General features: G+C 42.5%; 1 protein-coding gene across 3 annotated transcripts in view; it reads left to right on the top strand.

Annotated features, from left to right (window-relative positions):
• Window positions 1–2,088: 2,088 nt before the first annotated feature.
• The window catches only part of MYH11 (myosin heavy chain 11), a 54,876-nt gene continuing 32,356 nt past the window's right edge, over window positions 2,089–24,608 (top strand). For all 3 annotated transcript variants that reach the window (XM_053957160.1, XM_053957159.1, XM_053957161.1), the window contains exons 1-4: window positions 2,089–2,138; window positions 8,067–8,425; window positions 12,972–13,128; window positions 19,786–19,813. In XM_053957160.1, the coding sequence (XP_053813135.1) occupies window positions 8,084–8,425; window positions 12,972–13,128; window positions 19,786–19,813 (527 nt within the window). In that variant the 5' untranslated portion in view covers window positions 2,089–2,138; window positions 8,067–8,083. The remainder of the gene's footprint in view (window positions 2,139–8,066; window positions 8,426–12,971; window positions 13,129–19,785; window positions 19,814–24,608) is intronic.

Here is a 24,608-nt window from a genome sequence, read left to right as displayed (position 1 = left end):
GCTGTCAGATTACTATATTATTACATTAGCTTTTAACTGAAGGTTGGAAGCCAAGCTTATTCTCATCATTTCCTACCCCACATGGCTTGAGAGTGCAACTCTTTCAGTCCCAGCAGTAATATTTTTTGGACTTTCCAGCTCCGTTTAATGTCACATCATATATCACCCTCCAGCACCGCTGCTGTTAAACTCCCTCCTCGGGCAGCAAGCCTGCGTGTGCAGTGGTTTGCAGACCAGCCAGAATAATTTCCACTCCTTTTTAAGCTACTATTATAATGTGCCTGGTTTTGTGAAACAGCTGCATGTGTTTAAAAGGAACTTAGAATAACTTTGATGCATGTTAAAATGATCATACTTTTCAGAGGATCCCCTTGTATTTCACTGTGTTTCTAATTAAAAGATAAATTTGCAATCAAGAAACTGCAGGGGAAAAAAGTAAGATAGGGTGAATTACCCTGCCCTGTGAGGAACTTTCTGCTAACAAGGACAAGTTTCTTGGATTTATGTGGTGGTGATCATTTCCCTGGCTTTTCTCCAGCAAAGTCACACATGCACAGGTCTGATATGGCGCTGCTGGGTCCTGGAAGGCTCTGCATGGCTCTGTGACAGCCCCACACCACTGCAGACACCAACCCTTCCTCTGGCAGGACAGTCTGTGACCGCTGGGACTGTGTTACTGCCCTGGCAAATCTGGTCTTATCCAGCTGAGGCCCAAACTTGACCATGCATCTCATATTTCTGAAATGTTGCAGAGCAGAAACCCCAGGGCTCTTTCCCTCTCTCCTCTTTGTTGAAATTTTTTCACCACTGGCCAGAACTAGAAGAAGGGGCTACAGGTCTATCACACCTGCAAGTTCCTGACCCAGTGACAGCAGAGGTTTTCAGCCCAGCCTCCCCTCATAAGTATTTTTTTAGGATGATGAGACCAATATGAGCCCCATCCATCTTCCCCAGGAGGGTTTATTTTCCAGAGAAGACAGAGCTGTTGATGTTAAGAGAAATAATTTCACTCAGGCCTGTGCTCTGATCCTTTGGGTATACACCATATTTAGTCTGTTGCTGAGAGGGGGTTGTTTCGGTATTTTGCATTTGGCACGTTGATGGGAATTCCTAGAGGATCCTAGCTTTCCCTTTTTGGGATATCTCCATCCACAGGTCCTACTGCACAAGGCTGTTGGCTACTAGGAGAGGAAGGAGGGGGGACAGCTGGGGACTGAAGGTTTGGGGGGTCTGAGGAAGGTTTGATGAGGACCAGAGCACTCCCTAACCCCTGCAGGTCTGGCTCCCAGCACCCTGCCCTGCTCTCCCTGCCAGCACACAGTGCCTGCTCCCTGTTCTGTCCATGCATCCCAGGGACTGTGCTCCCCCAGCTCTTCACCACTTCTCTTCTACATTTACGGGCACAGGGAGGTATTTCTTGTATATGAACAAGTATTTACAGTCCTTTCTCAAGAACTGAGCTGCACACTGGATCGCAAAAGAAACGCTGGCAAATCTGCTGGGAAGGTGGCAAACAACCCTCCCATATCCCGGGGCAAAGGAGGCTTAAACCAGCCCCAGGCTCCAAATGTCACATAAACACAGGGAGACCCAGAGCCACTTCCACCCACACAGTTCTGCTGTGTTAGGAATATCCTCTTTGCCCAAGCAACCACTGAACTCAGGGACTTAGCTCCAACAAAATGCACTGACAGTGGGTAGGAAACATCCTGTGCCACATGGGCCTGTGACCTGTCCTTTGCCCTTCTAGGCACAGGGCCATGAGGGGCAGAGAGACTGCCAAGGCAGGAAGGAGTTAAAGGCAGGGAAAAAGGGTGAAACCCTGAACTTGTGATTTAGGGGCACCCCTTTCATACATCTTTTTGAAAGCCAGAACCAGATTGCTTCCCTAAAAAGCAGCTGGGGCAGGGGCCACAGCCTAGGGTTAGGCCCTGCTGGGAACAAGGTCCTTGGCTCAGGCTGTGTTTTTTAAGCCAGGTACCAAAAGGATTTTCCAGCAGGACGTGGTTTCCAGGGCCCCTCCCCACTGACAAGATTCTCCTCCTCTATATAGGGAGGTTGCAAAGGCAGCAAGGACTTGGGCTGTCCCGGCTGGTGGCTGTATCTCCAACTCGCTCTGCTCCCCCCATTGGACACCTGTGAGTACCACGGGGGGGCGAGGGCCCTGCTGGGGACAGGGCTGGGGGCTCTGTCACACGCTTTGGGATGGGGACTCTGGCAAGTTAACTCTTACTCTGCTCTGCAAACGCATCCAGAGCATTAACCTGGGGATGGGAACAGACCTATCAGACGTGCTCGGGCAATTCATCCTGGTTTGTGTTCTGCTTAAAATGCATAGAGACTGTGCATGCTGAAAGTGGGCACTGATGTTCTAGCCTGCTTCTGGTCACTGCTAACACTGCCATTACTGGGTCGAGCCTGAAAGACACTGGCTGCAGAGAAGGAGTCGTGCTCTGAGCCAGCAGCAACGCTGCCACAAGGTGCAGGGCAGTGCAGGTGGTCACGGCAGCTGCTGCAGGTAACCATCACTTGTGCATTTGGGAATGAGAAACCTGAGCTGCTGGTCATCTTTAAGTGTTCCTAGCCTCTCAATCCTAATAAAGGACCAAAATAAAATAATCAGTTCATCAGTAACTTGTTCTTTAAACAGGAAAACTGCTTAAAAATTAGAAGGAATGGAATAACTTTTACATAAATGCCCAGCATTACATATGTATGTTTTTAATGTGCTGGGAACAAATTTGAAGCAAAACTAATCTGACAATTTACTGAACTACAGAAATTTCAAAGGTGACATGCCTATTTTTAAAATGGAAAATAAAGCAACAAAATTCTAAGAAAATTCCTTAAGTAAATTTAAACGACAGTAGATGGCAGTGCAGAAAGCAGCTTCAGCACCATCCCAGAGGTTCACGGACTTCTTTCACCTATATTTGTGAGTGTGTGTCTGTGTCTGTGTGCATGCACACCTATAAAAATGTTGATATTTATGTGAAAGGCATCTATGTTTTCATAATTAAGAAGCATCATGAGATATTTTCAATATAAGAGAAATCAGAAGGCTTGTCATTATCTAATACCTCCATATTAGTAAAACCTTTTCTAAAAGACACTTGTTGAAAGACAAGCCCACCTTGCCCTTCACTCCCAGCTCTGCCCTGAAAGGCTGTTTGCAGCAGGATTGTCTGGATGGACTGACTTGCTGGACTCCCCAAGTCCCCCCTTCCCTCAAGCCTCTCAGGCAGGGGCTGAACCAATGAACCCCCCGAGAGCAAAGCTCTGATTAAGTTGTCACTTCAGTTTAGTGCCCGATTCTGCCCTGGCTGTGTTCGCTTGGATGTAAACAATGAATTTTATTATCTCATTTGCAATTGACACACTAGTCCCTAAAAGGTATTTGTTTTGAATTTGTTATCATTACATTTTTGCGGAACAGGGAGTATTGAGCAGAACATCTCCATAAAAGGCAGCATGGGGATGTATGCAGAGATCCCAATGCTTTGGAAATCACAGAGTCTTATTAGTTGCAAATCTGATGGCTTTTAAGTATGTTAATTTTAGGAGAAGCCAAGAGCTAGAGGCAGCTTTCCAACTTGTGCAAAGTCCAGTTAAATTATGGATTATTTGTGAATTATGATCAATATACAGAATTTTATTCAGTTAATAGAATGACATTGCAAGAATTTGAAATAGCTGGTATTTTTCAGATAAAGGGAATTTATCCCTTTTTTTCCCTCCTTTTCTAATTTTTACAGTTTATAACACTGGCAATAACTATGGCAAATTTCTTTTGAAAATTAGAGAATGAATCAAGTGTTTAGTCAGAGTTATGTAGTAACTCACAAATTACAAAGGTGAGAAGACTTTACTATAAACTGAGGCACTTACAGAGAATTTAATTGAAGTATATGGAGAATGCATTACCAAAAAAAGGTGAAAGGCCAGGAGGGATTGATAGAAGTGCTCATGATAAAGCTGTCAATGCTGGGGAATTCCAGTTCCTAAATGAAGATCACAAGGTTAGGATTCACTCCTAGATTATCTTTTGATTATCCTTTTTTCCAAGCAGTGCTCAGTTGGATGATTCAGTTAAGTACTGGAAAAGTAAAAGATAAGGAAACTGGAAAGATCATAGTCAAGAATTACTGTAGCCCAAGAAATGCAGTTGGAGTCAAGAGCAGGTTACTGCTACACTCTTCCATCAGAAACTACTCATGAGAGCAGGACTTGGTTTTTTAAAATAACTGGTTATATGTTCTTCTGTTGCAATAATTATTCCCTATACAGATGTGATAAAGATTTATATTGCACATACTGCAGAGGAAGGGAGAAGTGTCCTTTATCTTTTTCTTAGGGGAAAAGCACTCCCTCCAAGCTCTGACTCAGGAGGCAATTCTACTTGGCCAATAACCTTTTAATTAAAGTGCACTTCCTGGGAATATTTATATTTCATCCTTGAAATAATATACTCAGGATAAACTAGTTTTAAAGACAGCATTCAGCTTTGGTCATTAACATGAAAAGGGAAAAGACAGTGAAGGTCAGCCAGATATCTCCATAGCAGGACAGCAGACAGAGGAATAGCTGTGGAAGTATCCATGTATGTTTGTGTGTTAGATAAATACAAAAAAATGGATCAGGTTAGGTGTAATTTGGCACAATTCCAAGGCAAGAAACTTCATGTCAATAGTATTTTTGTGATTGCTTTTCCTTCTCCCTCTCTCAGGATAACTCACTTCTGGGTATAAAGTGTATACTCTTGTACATGATTTGGGCTAAATGGATGAGAACCTCCTACCAACTCTTGCACATGGATTGGGGTCTCCATTTCTCTCTGCCAGTCCTATGGGTGAAACCTAGGAACTGGCTAAAGGGTCAATTTTGCCTTCCCAGGGAATGTTCTCAGCAGGCTGCTGAGAAAGGAGTCTTTCCCCTTGGCCCATTTCCCCAGTATCAATCACATACTGGCCCAGTGCAGCGCAGTCTTGGTCAGAGATGAACCAGAAGATATTGTGCCAATTATTAATCAGAAAGCTTCAGCAGCTCATTAGCAGCTCATTAGTCCTCACCACGACAAATTTAGTTGAGTTTGTGGAGCTTACATTCTACCCCTTTCATTCAAATGGAAGACTTTCCTTTATAATGAACATGAATAGTGCACATTAATAAATAAATTAAATTATTAATAGCCATTAATCCACACTTCATAACTGCATTTCCTTTTTTAATACAGTGATAGCCAGAAGCTGCTAAAACTCTATCCTTAGATTCCAGAAGTTCAGTGATGAAAAGTTCTTTTCACATAAATCCATGTTTTCTCCTCATTGCGTTTCAGAGTAGTTCTGGGATCCAGTTCAGATTGTCTATTCACCAGTTCATGTAGGGGATCTATTCTTACTATATTCAAACTAGTCCTAGTGTTTGGATCTAGGGAATAAGAACCTGTATTTCCATGTTCTGCAGTTCATCCCACCTTACATACCTTCCAAATGGATCTTGCATTGAAAAAGATTGAATTGAAAACTTTCTGCATCTTACTATGTACATACAGGAAGAAGTAGGAGAACGTAGTCAAATACAGACAGACCAGCTCTGAGTTTCATGCTAGAATCTGTGGAAGATGTTTTTGACTTAGCATGTAACAAAGAAAGAAACTTCTCCTTCCTTGGTCCTTGGGCAACAGAACAAACCTGTGGGATGTCCCAGTGTGACATGTTTTGTAACAAGCCAACAGTTTTAGCTACAGTTGGGTTTTTCAGGTGGGTGGTCAGGATGATTTGGCAGTTTGATTTCCATCATTTTCTGTGGGCAGCCTCCGAATAGCAGGATTTCACTCCATGAAGCTCAGCCCTGCAGTTCAGTCTCACTTTTGGTGTTTCTGAGAGCAGTACCTAATTCCTATTGATATAAAAGTGCTGTCACCTGGCATTTAGCCACAGGCAGCTCTATCCAACCATTCTGATGCTTCAGCATGGCCTTCGAGCTCTCTTCTGGCCATAGGATGGGCTGAAATCCCCGTCTCCACTGCTGCAGCAGTTCCTCCCGTGCTGCTGGGGCAGTGGGGTGGAGAAGGTGCCTTGCCTGTTGCCACAGCAGCGGGAGAGGCCAGGGCAGCTCCTGCTGCTCCCTGAGCCCCGTGGCCCAGGAGCTGCAGCTCTGGGATGGGGCAGAGCTTCCATGGCTCCCCTGTGCAGCAGCTTTCCCCGCAGCCGCCAGCTGGAGAGCTCAGCAGGAGAGAATACCATCTCCATTATTGGAACTGTGCAGCTCTACCAGCCCTCTTGGCAGCCAGGGAGCATTTTCTGCCTTAATCCACACAGAGGTCAAATAGTTTCCTCTTGCTCTCTTCCAAGAATCTCCTGGGAGCGAGCAGAGGGCCACATCCTACAGATGCTCCCTCGCAGAGCCTCGACAGCAGGGAACGCTGCTCAGGGGCCAATGGCAGTGCACAGGGTCTCCCTCACACATTGCACCTTCATGGATTATCTGGGTGAATTTTCCTCTTTGGGATTTCCAGGCAAGGCTCTAGAACAAGCACATTTAGCTTTTTTGGTTTGCCTTTTTTTTTTTTTTTTTTTTTTTTTTTTTTAAGACAAGACAATTGTCACAGGAGTTTAAAAAGCTAGGGCATCTAATTTCCACTGGATTTCAGTGGGATATCATCTAACCTTCTTAGGCATCTCTACAAATCCTAGTTTTGGTTTTAAGCTTTATATCACCTTCTGCATGATCCATGTTTCCTTCTCAGACCCCTCATAGAGTGTGGCCTTGCAAAAAAACCTTAATCTGTGGGAAGGCTTCAGGGACAAATATTTGGAAAGCAAGCTCTGATACTCCCAGAGCACAGTGTGTCCATTTGGCTACATACCACAGAGCTTGGTTGTTACAAATATTGTCCTGCTTATGGGTTGACTGCTGACATCTTTAGCAGTCAGTTCTCCAAGCTCCCTCCAGATTCACGTTTGTTTGAATGCTGTAAATATTAAACTCATTCTCAATAAGGAAATGAAACAGCCTCTGTCTCCTAGAGATGTTTTTCTTGGGCACAGCTCTTTGTAGCTCCTCCCCAGCTCTCCTCTCTGCTCCACTGCACAGCAGGTTTCCCAGCCAGCACACTCTTTCTGCCCTGGAGCAAACCACAAATCCCCTGTGTACTCCTTCCTTCATTTAGACCTGTGCCCCCATGGGATAGAGCAGAGCACTTAGAAAGCTCCAGCACTGTCAGCACTGATCTTGCAGCCACATCCAGACTTCAGTGGCCAGAGCAGGAGAGCAGCTGCCTCCAGTCTCAGCACGGTGCAAAGCAGCCTAAACTCTCCCCTGGCTCTCACCTAGGGGGCAGATACTTCCAGCTGCTTTATCCACGTGTGACTGCATGACACAGATTTATCGTCCTTCCAGTCTGAGTGTCATGGTTCAGAGTATCTTTTAGCTGAGGCAATTCCAGGCTTGTTTCATTTCTTCTCTCTCTCATGTGATAGACATTTATCCTTCAGAAATGATCAGCTCCTACTGTCTGACCCATGCTAGAATCTGTGGGGAGGGGCTAACTCTAAATTACTTCTCCTTCACCAGCAGTATTGACAAAAACATTTTTTTCTGCTTTTCTGTTGACCTTGTCTTACTTAATCTTATTCTTCTCCAAATGAAATGGTATTAAGTGATTGGAAATAGTCCTTTGCAAGAAAGATTCATTTCTGTCCTTGCTGGAACACAGCGTGGGAACCATTCTTCTACTGTTTATTTCATTATTGCACTGATATTTCGGTATGCACCCAACAGCATTTGGGTGATGAGAAATTTTGTTTGTCTGAATTCAATTAATTTTGTGATGGGCAAGAGCTGAGGCTGCAGGAAGGTGCTCAGCTGGTGGTCCTGGTGCAGTTCTGACTGTCTCATTGCACAGGCACTAAGCAATTCACATGGAAATGTGAGATATGACACAGGACCTATAATGCTTTGGACCTACTGCATGGCAGATTTGACAAATGTGTTTTGTCTGGAACGTCTCCACATTTGCCTTCCTTTATCCCCCTTTAAAGCAGAATCTTTTGCTTCCTCAACAGGTGTCTGCTGAGTCAAAATGGCTCAAAAACCTCTCAGCGATGATGAGAAATTCCTCTTTGTGGACAAAAACTTCATCAACAACCCACTTGCCCAGGCTGACTGGTCAGCAAAGAAACTGGTTTGGATTCCATCAGAGAAACATGGATTTGAAGCAGCAAGTATCAAGGAAGAGAAAGGGGATGAGGTGACAGTTGAACTGGCAGAAAATGGAAAGAAAGTGACACTGAGCAAGGATGACATCCAGAAGATGAACCCTCCAAAGTTCTCCAAAGTGGAGGACATGGCAGAGCTGACTTGCCTCAATGAAGCTTCAGTGCTGCACAATCTGAGGGAGAGATACTTCTCAGGTCTAATCTATGTGAGTAGACCCAAACACACACAGAGCATTTCCTATTGCATGTGACCATGTCCCACAGACAACGAGGTGGGTCCCAGCTACTGTCTGGGATACAGGCCTTGTGTAACACTGCCACACAAGCACTAACTCCCAGCAATGGCATCCTAACCCGAAAATGTTGCAAATTCACTTTATTCCCCATGATTCTCCTGCTTCTTTGATAATTGCTTCTTTACTTAACTAAATTAAAACACATTAAGGTTTCTTCCACAAAATTTACAGATTCTGAAAGAATATTGTTGGCCTGGAAAGTCCTCTCTGATAGGGGAACAAAATCTGAGTCCTGCTGTTTGGGAAAAAAAAAATTATAGGGACTTTTAAATTAATTCAATGTAAACCGAAACAATTTTCCAGTAACTTGCAAAAAGAGCATACAGAAAAGGCAAATCATGCAATTTTTCTCAGGCAAAACTCCCACTGAAAGGCAGCTGAAAAGTTCTGGTTTGGTGGTGCTGGAGTTAAACCTTATGTGTGGATAAAGGGACAAGCCCACTGGAATTCAGGCAAGAGTACTTGCACGTACCAGTGTGTCACTGAAGCAAAGTCACACATCCACAAAACGTTTTTGTCCCTCATGTTGGTCAAGTTACAGATCAGACAAGCCTGGACAAATTATAATTTCTCTATGTTCATGTGAGTTATGGCAGGATTATTCTTTCTTTCAGTCTTCACAAGTCCATTAACACAAGAATATTTTGATATTGATAACCCTGTAATCTATCCACATCAACAGTAAGCAAACAGCACAGTAAGAAAGCCCCAAAACTTTTCCAAGGAATTTAGCTGTTATCTTTGATTTTACATGAAGGATTCCTCTGCTGTGCTGCAAAGTTATCTAAGGTTTCAATCTATGAAAATTTTACTTGCATGACAGACCACTGATGAGTAAAAGAAAGTACAGAGCTTAAGTAGAAACAGTAGTCAAGGTCTTATTACTAATATGAGGAATGCTAAATTGGAAAGTAGGAAATGAAGCAAAAAGTAAGATAGTTATATGGACTACAACAAAGAAACTACTTACTTGTTATGTGTAACTTCAAAGAGCTAAGCTTAAGATCTTTCCTTCAGGAATGTACTGAAATGCAAATTATCAAATTCCTGAAAGAAGCTAGAGTTCCCAACTTTTCATTATTTGAGTTTATTGGATTTTAAGCTTGCAGGTGAACATGTGGAGTCATGTGCTCTTTTATCAAAACATACAGCCTTAATGATTAAAATAGACTTTTTCTGAAAATATTCTGCATTGTTGCAAGAATTAAAAGAATGGGGGATTGGGTATTTCTTTGTTGTTATTCTCAGCAACACTCTGCATAGCTGTTGCAGAGTTTCCATTATGTTTACTTTATGGAATTTTCACTTTCTACAGAAAGAGGAAATGAATTCCAAGAGTGGATAATGCAATTAGAAATCAAAGAGTTCTTCATGGAGGCAAAAATGGAAGTGTACCTGAAATTAAGTTTTCTTTCTCAAGAGACTAAATTTTAAGATGGTAAAACTTTCAAAGACATTAATTTGACTTGCAGCGAAACAAGTTATTTGTATTTTCAGTATGCAAAACCTGCTTGAAACTGCCCAGCTTTACACAGTGCTGCCCTACTAGATGCTGCCATACCTTTTTAAAAACAGAGGGGGCCTCTAAAGAGAATTTGAGTCTCACTTACAAAACTAACTGTGAACAACCATCTCCTGGCTTTGCCATGTGTTGCCTAATTTGCATCCCTTGGAGTTCCACATATTCAAAGAAAACATGTCCTCAGCATTTTTCTCTCCAGAGCAAATGGGGATTCCCAAATCTGCTAAAGAAAAATAATAAATCCAGCTGGAAAAATAAATAACTTCCCCCTTGCATTTACATTAAATATTATTAAAAAAAAAGATTCAGTGCAGAAATTCACTGGGTGACTGCACACTAGAAAATCACCCTGGCCTTTTGCTTCATCACAGATAATTAAGATAGAAGGGCAAGAAGAAACATGAGCCACTAATTCATGTTTCACATTGCTCAGAACAAAAAGAATCTGCTTTATCCACACACAAATTACACCAAAAATTATTATATAGGCATGAAAAACACAGTAATGCAACTTCAGTGGATTTGAGAGTGGAATCAAGTTCCTGTGGTATTCATAGGCACTACTTGTTCAGTCTTCACTTAACAGTGAAAAATGCTGCCTTTGGTACATAAAGCTAAATATGCATGTTGGAACTGAGTTGGACTCTTTTGCCCAAACCTAGGTATTTACAATGCAGATGTGTATTTATGCCAGTCTCTTGTAAATAGCCAGCGGTAGCAATCTGAGGGATACCCAAGCTCAGCACTCCCGTGGAAGTATCCCTAAGATATTTCAAATGATGTTCTTCCTCCAGCCCCTCTGGGGAGAGATTCAGCCCCTCTAGACAGGCTGTGCCCCAGGGAGAAGGATTTAAGGCACTGAAGGATTTAAGGATTTCAGTGCCCCCACTTTCCATCACACATTTGGCCATGTCAAAACATCATCTATATTAATCTAGCTCCCCCAAATCCTTGCAAAGCATGCACCTAGAGCTACAATCAGCCAAAAAAAGAGGGCTTCATTAAATTTCCTGAGGTGACAGATCGTATCAGCCACAGTCCAGTTAGAAATGAGGATTCCTGAACTTCATCAGTCCAGCTTTTGCTCTGCCTTAATAGCCTGCTTCTTGTGCCTCAAAATTAGCTCTTTAAAGCTATGTTACTGTTTGCCTGGGTGTGCAAACAGCCCTGCATGTGGCAAGTCAGGAAACACCTGGAAATCTCAGGGAAGGGAGGCCTAAATAATTTCCTTAATTTCCTTTCCTAATTTTTTACATGGGTGGGGAAGATTATTTGACTGTGTACAGTAAATCTATTTATACTATTAAAAAAAACCTCTTGCCGTCCTTCTCGTAAGGGCCTTGGTGGCCATTCTAGGACAAAACTGTCACTTTTCAAGTGTGTTACGCTGGCAACTCTAAAACTCGTTTTGACACGAGCAGCACAGTTTCATTCTGACGTCCCAGTGAAAATCCAGCCCAGCAATTCCTTCCCCACAGGGCTCAGCCTGGGTTTGCTGAGAGCCGGCGGGGACTTGAGCTGGGTTTTCCCGGGCCGGGTGCCCCAGGCCCAGGCCGAGCCGCAGGTCCCCAGCAGCGGCGCAGCAGCCCGGCCGGGCCGGGCCGGGCTCGGGCCCGGGTGCCGATACCATATAAAGTGCTCAGCAGTGCCGGGCCGTGCCGGGCCGTGCCCTATTATGGTCAGGAAAGGGAAATCCCTGTGCCCGGAGCCTCCCGGGGCCTCTGCCCGGGCAGCGGGGACAGCTCGGGCCACGCTGGGACACAGCCCCGGGGCCCAGGGTGGCGCCCACAGCGCTCTCCTCCTCTCACGGCAGCAAAATCAAATACAGAACAATAAATATTTTTTTAAAAAAACCCAAACAAACTGCTTCTGCCTATATCAGAAAGAGCACAGTTCCATTATTTTTTTTTTCCCATAGGCCAGTTTAAATATCACAATACTCCTGCCTAATATGAGATACTCTCTGCTAATATGAGAATTATGTTCTCATAATTTGGTGTTTGTTGTTGTTTGTGTTTTTTTTTATTTTGGGGATTTAATTTTTTTTATTAAATACCCTTGCAAATTTCTTACTTTTAGCAATTGTCTGTGAAATATGGCTCTTCATTTAGTATTGTATGGTATTATTTCTGGTCCAGGTCAATAGCTGGAATATTTTGAAATAAAGGAAAATTTAAAACAAACAAACAAATAAATAAATAAATAAATAACCAAGACAGAATGGATGAACACCTATCAGCTGGCAGCCAATATTCTTGCTTGTTTATGTATATATTTTTATATTAATACCTCCATTAAATTCGAAACAAACCACATTTTTTCTTAAGTTTCCTGCAGAAATAGTCACGCAGTGAAGACATGGTTAGTCTCTCAAGGCACCTATTTGGAACTTGAGCAATTTTATTTAAGGACTCTCATCAATCATCAGTGTTACATGGTGTTCATAGAAGCTTTTTTTAAATAAACCTTTCAAACATCAATCCAAGCTTCTTACCTGGGATTTCAGTTTACAAAATTTGATGCCTACCTGAGCAGATATTTATATCTTATTCTGATAAGAAAATACACATATAAATATTAATTATTACCGTTATCACCATACCCTTATGTGTGATAAGGGTATGGATTATGCGTATTATTCAGTTATGAAAATAACTGAAGTTAAGGAGCTCTAACATCAGGTCACAGTGTTTCTACAGATTGTTAAATTCACCTACTTTCCAGCAGCTTACTTATTAGCAATAATGATTTGTGCACTTAGAACCCACCCATGCACATACATTCAGAAAATCTGCTTCCTTTGTTACCCTGGGCAGAGCACAAAGGAGCGCCGCCGCTAAAATCCCATTAATTCCCTGCAGCCCATGCCTGTGTTTCCCAGCCTGGACATGGCACGTGATATTAAACCCAGCTTTTATTTGAATTCCCTTGCAGACTTACTCGGGTCTCTTCTGCGTTGTGATCAACCCCTACAAGCAGCTGCCCATCTACTCAGAGAAGATCATTGACATGTACAAGGGCAAGAAGAGGCACGAGATGCCGCCGCACATCTACGCCATCGCCGACACGGCCTACAGGAGCATGCTGCAAGGTAGGACAGCCCCTGCAAGCCCTGCCCTGGAGGTGCCACAAACACCTGGGAGCTCCACACGTGCTCCTGCGAGCACCCAGCCAGGAAAGAGCTCTCACAGAGGGCAGCGCTGCCTTTCTAGAAGTTTCAGAGGAATTCTTTGGCAGGAGCAGCAGTCCACAAACGCTGTGACTCAAAAAGGAAAAACAATCCTTTCACCCATCTGTGTCGAGGCATGTGGGAAGGTTTCAAAGTCAAGCAAATAGTTTTGGCAAATACGGGCATGGAAAATGCTCCCTCTCCACTAGTGGAGACTATTCCAAAGTTAGCTGTGAGCACTGCTGGATCTGTCAGCTTTGCTGCCCTCTCCCCTCAGCAAAGCAGATTCAAACAGTGTTTTGGGACTTCTTTCCCTACAGCCTGATGTCTTGAGCCCTGAGCTGAGATGTTCTGTTTCCCAACAGGGATGGCAATGGGCAGTGGGAAAGCAGTCGGGCCCCAAAGGGTGCAGACAAACTCCCAAAATTCACAGATCTCTCCTCCTCCTGCAGTCACTTCTGACAGATTGAAGGGATTTTGTTCTAAGAAAAAACTATCATTTAGGGATGAAAAAGCTAAAGTTATGGATATAGGAGGCTGCAACACCTCCAGACTACAGTGCATGACTAGGTACCATCTCACATCAACCATGGGTGCTACAAGAAACCAGGAGCTCTACAAAATATTTTGAACTTTATGTGCCCTCATAAGGACCCTGACCCTACAGAAATTCTGGCTGACAACTATGGCTCAGTAAGATTCACAGGCTTGGCCCTAAAGTTTAGGGCTTCCCAGGATTAGGACTTTTTTCCTTCCTATGGCTTGTATGACATTTCTTTCCTGGAGCTACTTCAGTCCTTTTATTTAAGTGGACCCCAGAAGGCAGAGCTACAGTGCAGCAGAGGAGGACCAATAAATCAACAAAAATATCCCGAAAACAGACCTTCCTACACACTATGTGATATAGTTATAAAAAACTTAGTTGGCAGAAGGTCATCCCACTAAGCCACAGTCACATATCTGTACTCCAGCTTCCCTCCTGAGCCCTGTGCTCTGCATCCAGCACTGTCCAGTGCTCCGAGCAGGCCCTGAAGCCATTCCTCTCTCTGATCCTTTATTTAAGCAGCAAGCTTTGAGAGGAAAGCTGGAAGAAGCTCCTGGCTCCTGCAGATCATCAGCAGTTGTGCAGAGTACTGAACTTGTCTCTAGAAATGAGGTTGGGGAAAAAAATAGAAAAGGGATATAAGCTATCTGTAGGAAAAGAAAAAAAAAAAAAGTATGACTGCAGCCTATGCTGAAACAGAATTATCTTGTCCTGACAATACATGAGTGTTCTGCCTAAAGTGAAACTAATCTCAGCACAGATGAGCCTGGTCTAAGCAGCACAGGGATGTCTCCCATTCCCTCTCTCTCTGACTGTCTCCTGTCCCTCCCAGCACATTCTCCTCAGCAGTGGGAAGCCACTGGAGCTGGTTTGCCCTCACTGTGGCCATTCACTGCACTTAGAACAGCATGGGTTCAGCTGTGCCTCCCAGGCTGGCTGCTAGAGGGAGGAGGCAGAAAGAGTGCAGGCTCTTAACAATTCACGTCTTTTGGTGCTCAGAATAATTTCCTGGCCCTACCAGCTCTCGGTGTGTTACTCCTCTTTATTCATGTGTCCCCACTGCAATTCTTCCTGGCAGCAGAGAGGAGGGGGAGAGCAAGTAAAAAGGAACAAGAAGGGAGTAGGTGATCAGCTGAACCTTTAAGAGGATGCTCTTTCACTGCTTCCCACCCCAACCACGCACAGCTGGCACGGCAGCCGGCAAATGGAACCCCCAGAGCTCCCAGCACAAGCCCAGGACACCCACGTTTTACTTGCACATGTCATCTTGGAGTCTCTCCATCTCTGAAGAGGGCCCCAGCTGCTTTTAAAGCTGTGCTTTTGTTTGTAAAAACCTACTCGAGTTTTGTGCATGAAACTAAACCAACCCTCAAAATAACTCTGGTTATTCAGCCAAAATTTTATTCACATTGGAGTGGTGAAAGTGGGTGTCAGCATGGTTCTGAGTGAGCACGCTGCACGTATAGGCACAGAGAGCTTCAGGGGGTTGTGAGCATATTTCAAAATGGAATATAAACAAGAGTTCTTACTCATAAACATGAATCAGAACACTAAATGTTTTCCCTGTGAAAAGTCAGTACTGCTCCTTATCTGGAGACTTGCATAGTTCCTTCTTGCCAAAGTAAAATATGTCACAGATTCATGAGACTGAGGAACTATATTCTGGTATTTCATGACCAGGGTCACGTGGCCTAGAGCAATCAGCTTGTTCAGATGTCTCAGGGATCCTTTATCTCTTGGTGAACCAAGCCTCTGTGTCTGCAGATCCCTGGTCCTACTGCAGGTTCCTCAGCTGGGAATCACAGCTCTCCGCATTCTCACTCTCCCCTTTGTTGGCACAAACATCCAGCAGAAAACGTGAGCTGTGCACACTGCATTCCTCCTCTGCTTCAGAGATTTACTTGGTTAATGTATTCATTAGGGATGATGTTTAACTCCCATCAAAGCTCTTCTGATAAAAACACTTAGCCACAGCTATCAGCAATCAGATAATCAGACTTTCTTCCAAATATGCAGAAAAGCTGATATCTCACAGGACACAGGAATTATCAAAGATGTTGGCTAGGCAAAGATAAAATTTCCACTTGTTTCAAGTGGTTCTGAGCACCTAAAACCCTTTTGCAAATCACAGTCATGCTGTCTCATGCTCAGCCAGGAGTGCTGGGTGTCTTGTTGAATCTGCTGATTACCATGTCACTAATGCAGTTTGATCATTGCCCAGGCACAGCTGTGGATGCTCATTTCCAGCCAGAATGAGAATAAACTTTAATTTTCTTTAATCTCAAAAACTTGAGAATTCTACAAGAGCATTTGTGTGTGTGTCCCCAGGAGTTACCACACTGAACTGGGCCCTCCTGGCTGTGTTTGCAGACTAGCTGTAAATGATTACTGCTACACTTGGAGACTGCAATCATAAAACATTTCCCCCTGCTCCTGCACCCTCTGCTCTCTCCTGTGTTTGGGATGAAGTAGCTCCACACAGAGGGTTTGATCCCCATCCCAACTCTTGCACTGCCAGCAAGATTCTTCATACCATGATGCAAAACTGCCCCAGGTGAAAGCCATCCCTGGGTTTTGCTGTGCTGAAGTGGGTCCCCCCTCCTGGGGCACAGCGTGGTCTGTGAGTGCTGGTCACAGCAGCAAGGAAGAGGCAGTGCAGGCCAGGAAGAGGAGCTGGAGCTGGCTGGATGGCACTTCCTGCAGCGCTGCCAGCTTCCAGTGATGGTGAAGCTGAGACACTGCTCAGTAAGGAGGAGTAATTCTGCTGCCTTCTGTCATCTTCCCTGCAGAAAAAAAAAAGTGGTAGACAATACAAATGTGAAAAGTCATGTTATGTAGAAGTAGTAACAAAGTTTTTGTGTAGTTGGTTAGGCCTTTATTAAGTTTTCTGGCAGTAAATCATCATTACAGCTTTCTGCAGATTCAAGGAGATTATTTTCTATGGAGCCACTTTTATGCAAGTTTGAGTTAAAAATGGAAAAACAAACAACCTGGTAGTTACTTGGAGATATGGGAGGGAAACACAGTTCCCAAGATCTTAGAAAAGGAGGCTGCTGTGAGAAGCCATCTGTTTACTGTGTCCTCAGCAGGACTGTACAGAAATGTCCCCTTTATGCAGTGCAATTATTAACAAATGTAAAGAAGCAGTAAGTGAGTGGGGGAACATGGTTTCAGTCTGTTTTTTTTCCTTTTATGGTAAAGCTGCCAACTTGCTGCTTCATTGTGATAAACCATCTGATTTTGTTTGTGATTAAGCAGAACTAACTGGTCTATCAAGAACAGAGGGGCAAGAATTCTTACAGGCAAACTGGAGGTGTTTGGTGAAAAAAGTAAGCAGATTCCAGAGACAAACCAACTCCGCTGCATGTTTAGGAAAGCTCGTGAGGTTTATAATGTAAGTGTAGGTCTCAGTTAAAAATTGAGAACATTTTAAACAATGTTTAAACATCTAATAGAGACACACAGGAGGTAGATGATACTCTTCCACGTAGGGTCAGATTTTCTTAAAAGGCATTAGCCAAAAAGATATTAGAATCTAGACAACCTATTTTGTTGCCTTTTAAGCCCCGGGAATTATATTTAAGGAGTTTTATTTATACAGCTCTTTCTCTCCTGACAGATCCAACCACATAAAGTTTCAGACTCACAAAAGAGGGCACAGTCTTTTCTATTCAGAACGAAACATTCCAGAACAGAAATAGGATTAATTGAATGGGAGAGCCTTTGAAAGTAAATGAGACCAGTATCTGCAGCTCAGGTCATAACAGAATAGGACTGGACTTCCTGATACCTTTCATCCTTAGAGCTGCAGTTAGAACTGATGCAGGAGACAGAATAACATCTGGAATTCCCCCTCTGTAAGTGTGCACAGCACAGTATGCCAGCATGAGGTTTCTCCCATGATTAACCTATCCCTGAGGACATTTGGTGCAACTTCTGACCTTCCTAATCCTTCCTCTGCTCTTACACATCCCCAAGCTGCCACTGCACAGGCACTCACACAAACCCCCGTGGTGGGCCAGTCTGTGAGACACCTTTGGGAGCCTTCCCCTACTGAGGAGCAAAAGAAGGGCAGCAATGGGCAGCAAAGAGTAGTGAGAAAATACTTGGCACGGAGACCAGTTTTTTCTAATGTTCTCTGAGCTCAGAAATTCCACTGGCAACTCAGTATCAAGAGCCACTTTTATTTTCTTTATGTTATTTATGGGTTAGTGATGCAATATCAATATATGTCCATGGTTTCTATTTACACAAGAATGTATTTTCAGCAAAAGTTCTTCCATGCTCTCACTTTTTTAGCTTAAAAGAAAGCCTAGCTGATACCCTGCAGTGAAAAACAAACATGGCTCACAGCTCCTCTCCTCCCAAATATTTGTGTGGAAGAGTCTTACAGTGCTGATTGCTGACAAATACCTCCAATAAAAATGAGGAATGAGTAATTGTGTACCAATTTTGTACCAAACAAAGCAGTTAAGTGGCACCATTTGTTGTGTAGTGATCAATAAAGCAGTTAATATTATAGCTACTGAGGAACTGGGAGTAGAACAGTTGTTTGATATCAATCCAAGCCATTGCAGAATTCTCTAATGCTTTTCCTAGACTGGCTGTGGGCCAGACAGCAGTTACAACTTGAGAGCTTGATAAATTGGTTTAAATAGGTTTAAATTATCTCATGGTATTTATGACATACAGGGTCAGCAATAGGAGTGGGCAACCAGACAGGTATTCCTGCAAGTCACCCAACACACTGAGCAAAAGGTTTGAACCTCTGAGCAAAGGTTGGTGCTGCCTCTGCCTTGGATAAACAATGCCAAACCATACAGAAGCACTGGATTCTGCCTAGTTATCTGCCTCAAGTCTCAGATGTGTAAACTAAGCACACTTTTCAAAAATGTATTTGACCTGCCTGGAAATTATTTTCCTAAGTCAGAATATTTTTTTACAGTCTGTAAAAAAAGGCGAACTGACAGTCTCAGTCAAAGAAGGGCAAACTTCAGGGCTGGGGCTGGTTGCTCAAGGCCTTAAGTCTGCTTCCAAGTAGTTCCAGGGCTGGAAATACCACACCTCTCTGGGAAACTTGCCCTGGTGTTTGACAAGTGAAGGAAACAGTTGTACTTTAGAATGGATCACAACAAACATGCTCATCATGCCTTTTGGCAGAAAAATCTGTGTAAAAGTTCTGAAGGTAGAGAGAAACCCCGACTCCAAATGAATAAGCAGGGAGGATTGCTCCAAGAACAGGTCATGGAGATGGGGTGCAATCCTAGCCCTTCCTGCAGCATTACAGAACTCTGGACACTCGTGTGCTGAAACCTCTCACATGCCTCACCTAGCAGAAATGGAAACTTTGGTCCTCCTTTTTATAAATCTTGATCCAAAATGTGTTTAATGGTCTGTTCATAGTAAAAAACATGAAGAAAAATTACATACTTGTTGACATCATCTTGTATAACCTAAAGTATCTTGTTTTATCTTACTCTTTGGAAGATCTTCCAAAGAAATTACTTGTTCTCTTTGATAAAAGTTGTCTCTCAGTCTGAAATGAAATACAGGCTAAATTATTCAGGTATTTGAACTGCTTTGCTTTCAAAAGTCAAAGCTTTGCATGACCAGCTTAAAACATTTTAGTTGTTGATGCCTTATCTGTCCAGACTTTGTTTCAAGTGGGCTGCTGGCCATAGTTCATAAGCATAGTAAAAACTTGAGTTTCAGGTTTGAAATTTTGTTATAATCTTCTTACAGAGAGCCTGATCTTTTTGCTGTCCTCATTACTGTTCATCTCTAATGGAATTTACAAAAAATATTTTTGACCTCTTAACCTTTTGTTCATTTTTTGTACAAAATATTTCCATTAGAGATGGTTATTTAAATTCAAGGGCAAATTAAATAAGATGTGAACCCAGTAGTTTTTACTAATCATGGTCGGCCAGATTTCAGAAGGTCTAGGCTGTTCAATGTAAATCCTTATAAATATAAGTGCTTCTGTCAGAAAAGCTATTTTCCCTAATTAATGGATTCTTTTTCTTTATTCACAGATAGAGAAGACCAGTCTATTCTGTGCACGTAAGTAAACTCATCTATTTTAGTACATCTCAATGTCACAATATCTTTATTCAAAATTGATTCGAATTCTGTTGGAATGGACACATTCTCCTCACCTTCAGTAAGCTTGAACTCCAGTCCCAAACCTACTTCATTAGATAGACCTGTTCATAAGATAAAGAGCAGGTATCAGTGTCACAGGAAATCTTTATTGCATAAAATTATTTCTTTAAATTGACTTTCTAAACTTAAGAGATTTAACAGTTTACAGTGAACTACTGGGGAGTGTGGTTAGTGCTCCACAAAATTCCATTTGTTTGTCATTTCTGCCTGTTTTGAAAAATCACTCAAAATGTTGAACTGGACAAGGATCTCCTGCTTGATCTTCAGTTTTAACTCTCTTTCCATTCTTCTGTTGCTTATTAGTTGGTTTTATTTGCTTGAATGTCATCAAAAATGCTTTTGACAAAGTTTTGTCTTTGTTAAATCAGGCATTTTCCAGTTTTCCTGATAAAAGATCAGATTTGATTCTATGTAAATGCTAATACATTGTCAGAGCTGGCATGTGCATTATTTATAGCAGGTTCATGCAATGATGCTGTAATCTGGCAGGTTTAGGTTATCTGAGAAAATGTGGCTACTGACTGAATATATATTTATCCTCAAAAAAGCACTGCTACTGATCACCAGCCATAACATTACTTTTGGCTGCCACTGCTGACTGGAAAAAAAATAAATATCACCAAATAAGAATTGTATACTGTGTCTGGTACCACAAGGGCTATCATAGCTCTAATCTCTGTTACATCAAGACTTCAGTATTTGTAGGTGTACCAATCAAAAATCTGCCCCAAATGCATTAATACCAAAAAGAAATCTATATATCCTGCAATGATGAGGTAAAAATTGACCATCACATTCTTCCCAGGATGAAACATGTCATGGTTATGAAGACTAATTTACAATATGCATTTCCTCCTTCTATTTTTGTACTTTAGTTTATTTTTCCACTAGTAAATCTTCTTTTAACTTTGGAACATTGGTACTTTCAAGAAAGGGACTTTCTTTTGCAAATCTGTGCCTTTTTGTTCATGAAAATCCATTAAAGGATCCACTTCTTGCAGGAACCATTTATTGAAATTACCCAGCCATTCTGCTGGAAACCTAAAGTGCTTCACAGCAGTAATACATAAAATAGAGAAAATTAAATGTGTTTCCATCCAGTAATATATAAAATAGAGAGAATGAAATGCCTCTCCCATTTTGAAAACAGCACAGCAAGTGATTCCCCAAGATGTCTGGAGTAATTACTGTATGTTGGATGTGCATCATAACCCATAGCTTAAAACAATCCTTACACATCTTCTAAAGCAAAAAGATTGACCAAGCTAAAGCCAATGTACACAACTTTAACCACTACTAGTTTAACATTCTTGTTTGCCTTATTTGTGCAGAAAGAAGAAAGTTCCCTTGGCTTGCAGCTTGGCAGCTGTCAAGTTGAAGCAATTTGCAGTATTTTATAGAATTGTTAGAAATTATAAGAAATTATCTTCTGGCCTAAAATATGTAACAATAACTGAAGACTTTATGGCATTGATCAGCCAGGATTTTTTTTCTTGAAATAGCTACAGGCTTGAACTTTCCAAGGCCTCTTACTTAAATTGTAAAAGAATAGCTGTAAGGATTCATATGGATCCCCTGAAATGCTCCTGGGATGCAGGCAGGGGGGAAGATCTGAGAACTGAGCCTGATTCTGTGTCTCTGACTGTAAATATACCCATTCTCAGGACTTCACCCTCACCTCCTTAAAGCTACTCTCATGTGGTTAAGTACTGTTTGCATTCTTTTACAATCCCTACCATTTGTGTGATTAACCATGGTATGTTTAAGATCTCCATCTGTCTTCAATACTCATGGGTTCCAGTGCTTCCTCAGAATTCCCTGTCTTTCCAGATTTCATTCTTTTCTCTCCATTTCATTAATAACCACACTCATACTGCCTTTGGCCTCCTCTACTGTGCACACACATCCTTTTGCCGTTAGCTCTTTCCCATGGGTAGCATCACTGAACATCCTCTGGTGTCATTCCCTGCCAGTTGCTCTCTGGCCCTCTACAGTCAGCCTCAAAATCCCACATCTTATCATGCACATTTACAGCACAAAAGACTTTATACCATGGCTGTGTTTACTAATATATCTGTGTTTACTAATATATCTGTGGTGTAACATAACACAACGTAGCATAACTTACCATCTCTATTATGGTTATTTATTATCTTACTCTTTTATGTGTCTGAAAATTAGGACAGGTAAGACTTTTACCCTGTGTCTTGATCTCTACTGTTCTGAGCAGCCTTCACTGCTCTGCCTGACTATTGGGATTTCCTGAAATTCCTGCCTGTGCCTAGGCCTCCCCACTGTGCTCTCTCCTGTTTGACCTCTGAGTTGGCCACAAAATAGTCTGTATTCACTCTTAGTCCATATTGACCAGCACACAGCTGTTGCTGAAGGAAAAGTCCCAAGGAATCTGTCCAGGTACTCAGAGACCTAAGAAAGCTCAGTGCATCAGCAGTTAAGTGTGACTTGAACTAGGTCATGGCCAGTGAACAGACTTGGGGCTTTTCCAGCTTCCTCCAATGATAGTAGAGGCACAAGCCCTCAAAGGAGACTTCTGGCCACTTGCTTGATTTCTAAAGACACAAGTGGATTCTCCTGGAGTTTTTAAAATGTTTTTTACAAAAAACTAACCACGTGAGAGTTTCAACAATTGCCTCATAAACCTGTCTGATCTTGGGGTTATCATATTTTAGCCACTTCCTGGAAAGAGCAGGTAAGGTATTTTCTAGAAAGCAAATATGGCTTAGAGGACTGTGCAGAAGTTTCAGTTTAAAAAAAAGCTACCTTAGAAAAAAAAAGCTACCTGAGAAAATCTGATCAAAGCTCTGTGTGTTTGGGGTATTGTGAAGCCCTTGGAAACAAGTACTTGTGAAACACCTGTACCTATAATCAAGCAGTTTTTCATTACCATTCTGATTTTAAAACATGCATTCAGTTTGAGTAGCTTCTATAAAAACAGGAAAGTAGCAGGGTCATATTTCCATTTAATTTGATATGGGAACAGACCCCCATTGAGTGGGGCAGGACCATCCTGCCCTTTTCCCCTTCTTCCCCTCTCTCTCTCTGGGCAAACTCTCCAGAGCCTCACCCAGCCATGGGACTCTAGCCCATTTCCTTCCCTGATGAGCATCAAGAAGCAAAATCATCCAGAGCATCTCCAAACCGCAAAGCCCCATTAGTCAAAAGAGTTCTCCACGAGAGAGCTAAACTCCTCTTTCCCAGCTCAGTAAATCCCAAAGGCTGGAGCTGGCAGTGGCTGCTGCTTGGCCCCTCTCCCACACAGATATCTCGTGGAGCTCCGGGCGGAGCTGGTGTTGACTCTACTCCGTGTCCTTTGGGAATTGTTTCGTAAGTAAACCTGTAGGATCAGTGGGCTGGCTTCTCAGAAAAGTCTCCAGTGGGGTACAGCTGGTCTAGGACAAAGCTTTTCATTATGTTTGCACATCTCATACTGCAGGACAAAGGCTGCCAAGCCCTAATGTGATTTAGAGCACCTCGTTGAGTGCCCTGCGCACAGAGGCTTCCCACAGTGCCAGCACAGCCGGATTAAGGGATGTGTGAACGGGCAATTCTTGTGGTTCATTGCTTACTGAACAAACGCTGAAAATAAATTCTGCTCTTGCTTTTCAGATGTTTCCAAAAGTGGAATTAAGCTAAGTCTCATATCATAATATTAACATGGAAAGCTTTCAAATTTTCAACAACAGAAGAAAATACACTTTTAAAACTAATTTTTCTCAGTTGTGCTCAAATGTACAAGAGTCCTAGTTACACCACAGGGTCAACCCCAACAGTGGGGCCAATCTGCTAGCGTCACCTTGTTCTTCTTTGGAAACCTATTCTAGCTGGGATAATTTTCATTTAAGGTGAAGGTAATGGAGTCATGAAGGATTTTGTAGCTCAAGAGGTACAAAAATTCTGTTACAGTTGAGGACTATCTATATGAGTTTATGTGCTTTAAATCCTGTACCGAGGGCCTAAAACAATGACTGGCAAGCAACAAGGGAAGGATAAGTTGAAGTTATACCCCACGTTGTGAGAGTGGTATTCTTAACAGAGCAAGCTTATTAGCCTAGTGGAGCCCTTTGCTCTGGGAAAGCCAAAGAGTTTCTTAGGAGGAAAACTTACATAGGAAGTAGCTAAAGTACTGCTGTTGGGCTGCTGAGAACTGTGCAATGGGACTTGCTATGGATCTGGTTTTTTGCATTGGCCATCTGAGCTGGGTACAAAGAACTGCACTGGCAGTAAACGTGCTCCCTTAGGTATGGCAGGAAAAAGAATTATTTGAGAGGCTTCAATTAAACAAATGGTCATTCTGCTTCCTAAAGTTGATGATTAGAAGAATGGTAACAGCATTTATATGGAGATCACTACTTGGAACATAATTAAGTGTGAGGAAAATGGGCACTCAGAAGAAAGGAGATGCTTCCTGGGAGGAACCCCATCATGTATAGTCCATGCCAAAACCAACATGTTTGCAGGAAAAGACCCATCTATAAAAATTCAGTCACTGAGCTCAAGAGAGCAAGTAGATTTTAAAACAGGTGGGATTTCTCATACCACTTCACAATGGAAGTTGTTTCTGCCCCCTCAGAAGTGACAGTACTTCAAGGCAGATGCAGAGAAAAAACTTGTTCTGCATTACCAATTCTCTTGCTACTCAATAGCTCTAGGAAGAATTTCATCCACCTGTGAAGTG

This window comes from Vidua chalybeata, chromosome 16, assembly GCF_026979565.1.
Source record: "Vidua chalybeata isolate OUT-0048 chromosome 16, bVidCha1 merged haplotype, whole genome shotgun sequence".
NCBI classification, from domain to species: Eukaryota; Metazoa; Chordata; class Aves; order Passeriformes; family Viduidae; genus Vidua; species Vidua chalybeata.
The sequence above is the reverse complement of the archived record's forward strand: the minus strand, read 5'-3'. Positions and strand labels throughout refer to the sequence as shown.